The sequence below is a fragment of the Pisolithus orientalis genome, assembly GCF_024613125.1.
Source record: "Pisolithus orientalis strain OTSU chromosome Unknown F5J12scaffold_349, whole genome shotgun sequence".
In the NCBI taxonomy this organism is placed as follows: domain Eukaryota; kingdom Fungi; phylum Basidiomycota; class Agaricomycetes; order Boletales; family Pisolithaceae; genus Pisolithus; species Pisolithus orientalis.
In genome coordinates, this window is record NW_026261130.1 from 4,885 (window position 1) to 6,822 (window position 1,938).

The 1,938-nt window shown below is 49.5% G+C and overlaps 1 protein-coding gene across 1 annotated transcript; it reads right to left on the reverse strand.

Moving 5' to 3' along the window:
* Positions 1 to 796: 796 nt before the first annotated feature.
* On the reverse strand, positions 797 to 1,692 carry F5J12DRAFT_788919 (uncharacterized protein; the record flags this gene model as incomplete). Its single annotated transcript, XM_051743744.1, has 4 exons — positions 797 to 887; positions 1,011 to 1,228; positions 1,310 to 1,413; positions 1,614 to 1,692. 4 exons carry the CDS (start codon positions 1,690 to 1,692, stop codon positions 797 to 799), a joined length of 492 nt encoding a protein of 163 aa, XP_051593979.1.
* Positions 1,693 to 1,938: the final 246 nt, after the last annotated feature.

The window sequence follows — 1,938 nt, forward strand, 5'->3', positions numbered from 1 at the left end:
TCTGTTGGTTGAACAAAATGTGAGAGATTACCAATCCAATCCAGGATGATACGTCTGTAGATGGAAAATGGCAAGCGAACTGGCACGCGCAGACCCGATCTTGTGAAAGGTAACTCAAATTTTATTTTGCTATCATCCAGCGTGAAGCAGCCAGTGTCCCCGAAGTCACGTCCAAGACCCAGCAACCATCGTCTCGCTTCGGAGACTGGGAGGTGCGAATCCAACCAAAGAATACCTACGACCCACTCGTTTGTTGGTTGCCTTGAGCTAAGAAGGCAGCCATATTCCACCCTGATTTACCAGGAGCGAATCGGAGTTTCCTTGTGGGATCCTCCTTCCCTACGATGTTGAAACAATCTGCAAGAATGGTGCGTGGAGAGCACCTTCTAGTTGCTTTCGAGTGTGCTCTAACTCCTGGGGTGGCACCATGGCCGAATTGTTGGCAAGGCCCTCCTTGAACGTCTCCAAGATCGATTAAGCCCCTCTGCCACCAATTCCCAAGCATATCTGATCGTCGTGTTCACATCTCCACTCCCGTGTCCAGTCGGGTCACTGGCCCAAGTCAGGTGTCCCACCACTCTTGTTGCAATATGTAACCCGTCCTTAGCCATTTCAATCTCTTCGTGGTTACGGTGACCCAAGACTTCTGGATAGACTACGCAACTGTCACTGGGTAGGATGTGGGGTATCCACCCGTGGCCGCATCAGGGCCTATAGCATCATAGAGCAATGGCTACACCCTGCCCGATTTTACTGTCTTCTTCATCGTTTTCTCCCATAGTTTCTTGAACTTGCGTTACTCCTCAGCTGCAGAATTCGACGGTGCAGAAACAGGCTGTCCATCAGCAGCGGTATCGAGCAGAACCTTGTCTTCATCTTTCGACAACCTATATATTCCGAGTGGTTGTCTTCCAGCAGGTTGTATGGATGGCGTCGAGCAGTTCGAGATATCCTTTTTTGTTGGAATGTGCCCTTCAAATCTCAGCTGGATAATTGGTGTCCCCACGAACCAGGGAACACGAGTTCTTCGGAGTGGGCGAATTCGTAGTCTCTCCCACCTCCGGGCTTCGCCAGCCACCGAATTCTGAATGTCTTGAAGTACTAGCGCAGGATGCGGGTTAGATCGTCGACAATATGGCTCTCGGACATCCAGGAGGACGTGCTCTTCGGGTAGCAACAACTCTTGGTATGTCCACACTCTGTAGAACCATTTGTCATCGCGAACAACCTTCAAATGTTTCAAGTTATCCCAGATCTATTTTTCGCCGTCCTGCTCTGAAGCTGCCAGATCTCTATAATGGATCTGTACGTATTGTGGAATTCCTCGTAATTCACTGCGGTGACGAGACAAGCCGTTGCCTCCTGCTAATAGTGTCCCGTCCTTGACATCTCCTGTACTTTCTCTCTTGCCGCCTGGTCATTGCGAGTTTGGTTCATGTATGAGATGTCCATCCACACTCTTGCTCTCTCTCCTGCAGTACTCGAGGACGCGCTTCAATTTCTACGGGTCAGAGATGGGGATATGCCAAGGGATATCGGTTTCCCAATCGCTTACAGGGTGCATCATACGTGCGATAACACAAGGTAGGCGGGAACTTCGCCTAGGTTCTCACCGAGGTATTCTTGTCGCATTTTTGCCTTTCTTTCTTGACTGTCGTAGAGCCGCAGTGGACCAGTTCCTGCACTACACATGCTGTGCGATGGAGTCAGCTGGGGAAAGGTGAGTTCACCGTCCGGAATCCTACTTATCAGCGCTGTTTTGTTCCCTGACCTTTGGATCGATTTGGCTCTTATTCGCCATTTCCACCTTCGATTCATTCATCGTTTTGATAGGTCGTTGATGATCTAGTCAGATCTAGCGGATGGAAATCTGGTACTTCGACTTCGCTTTTGACAACGCGAAAGAAAGGCAATAGTAATCCGTATTCCAATGTTTTC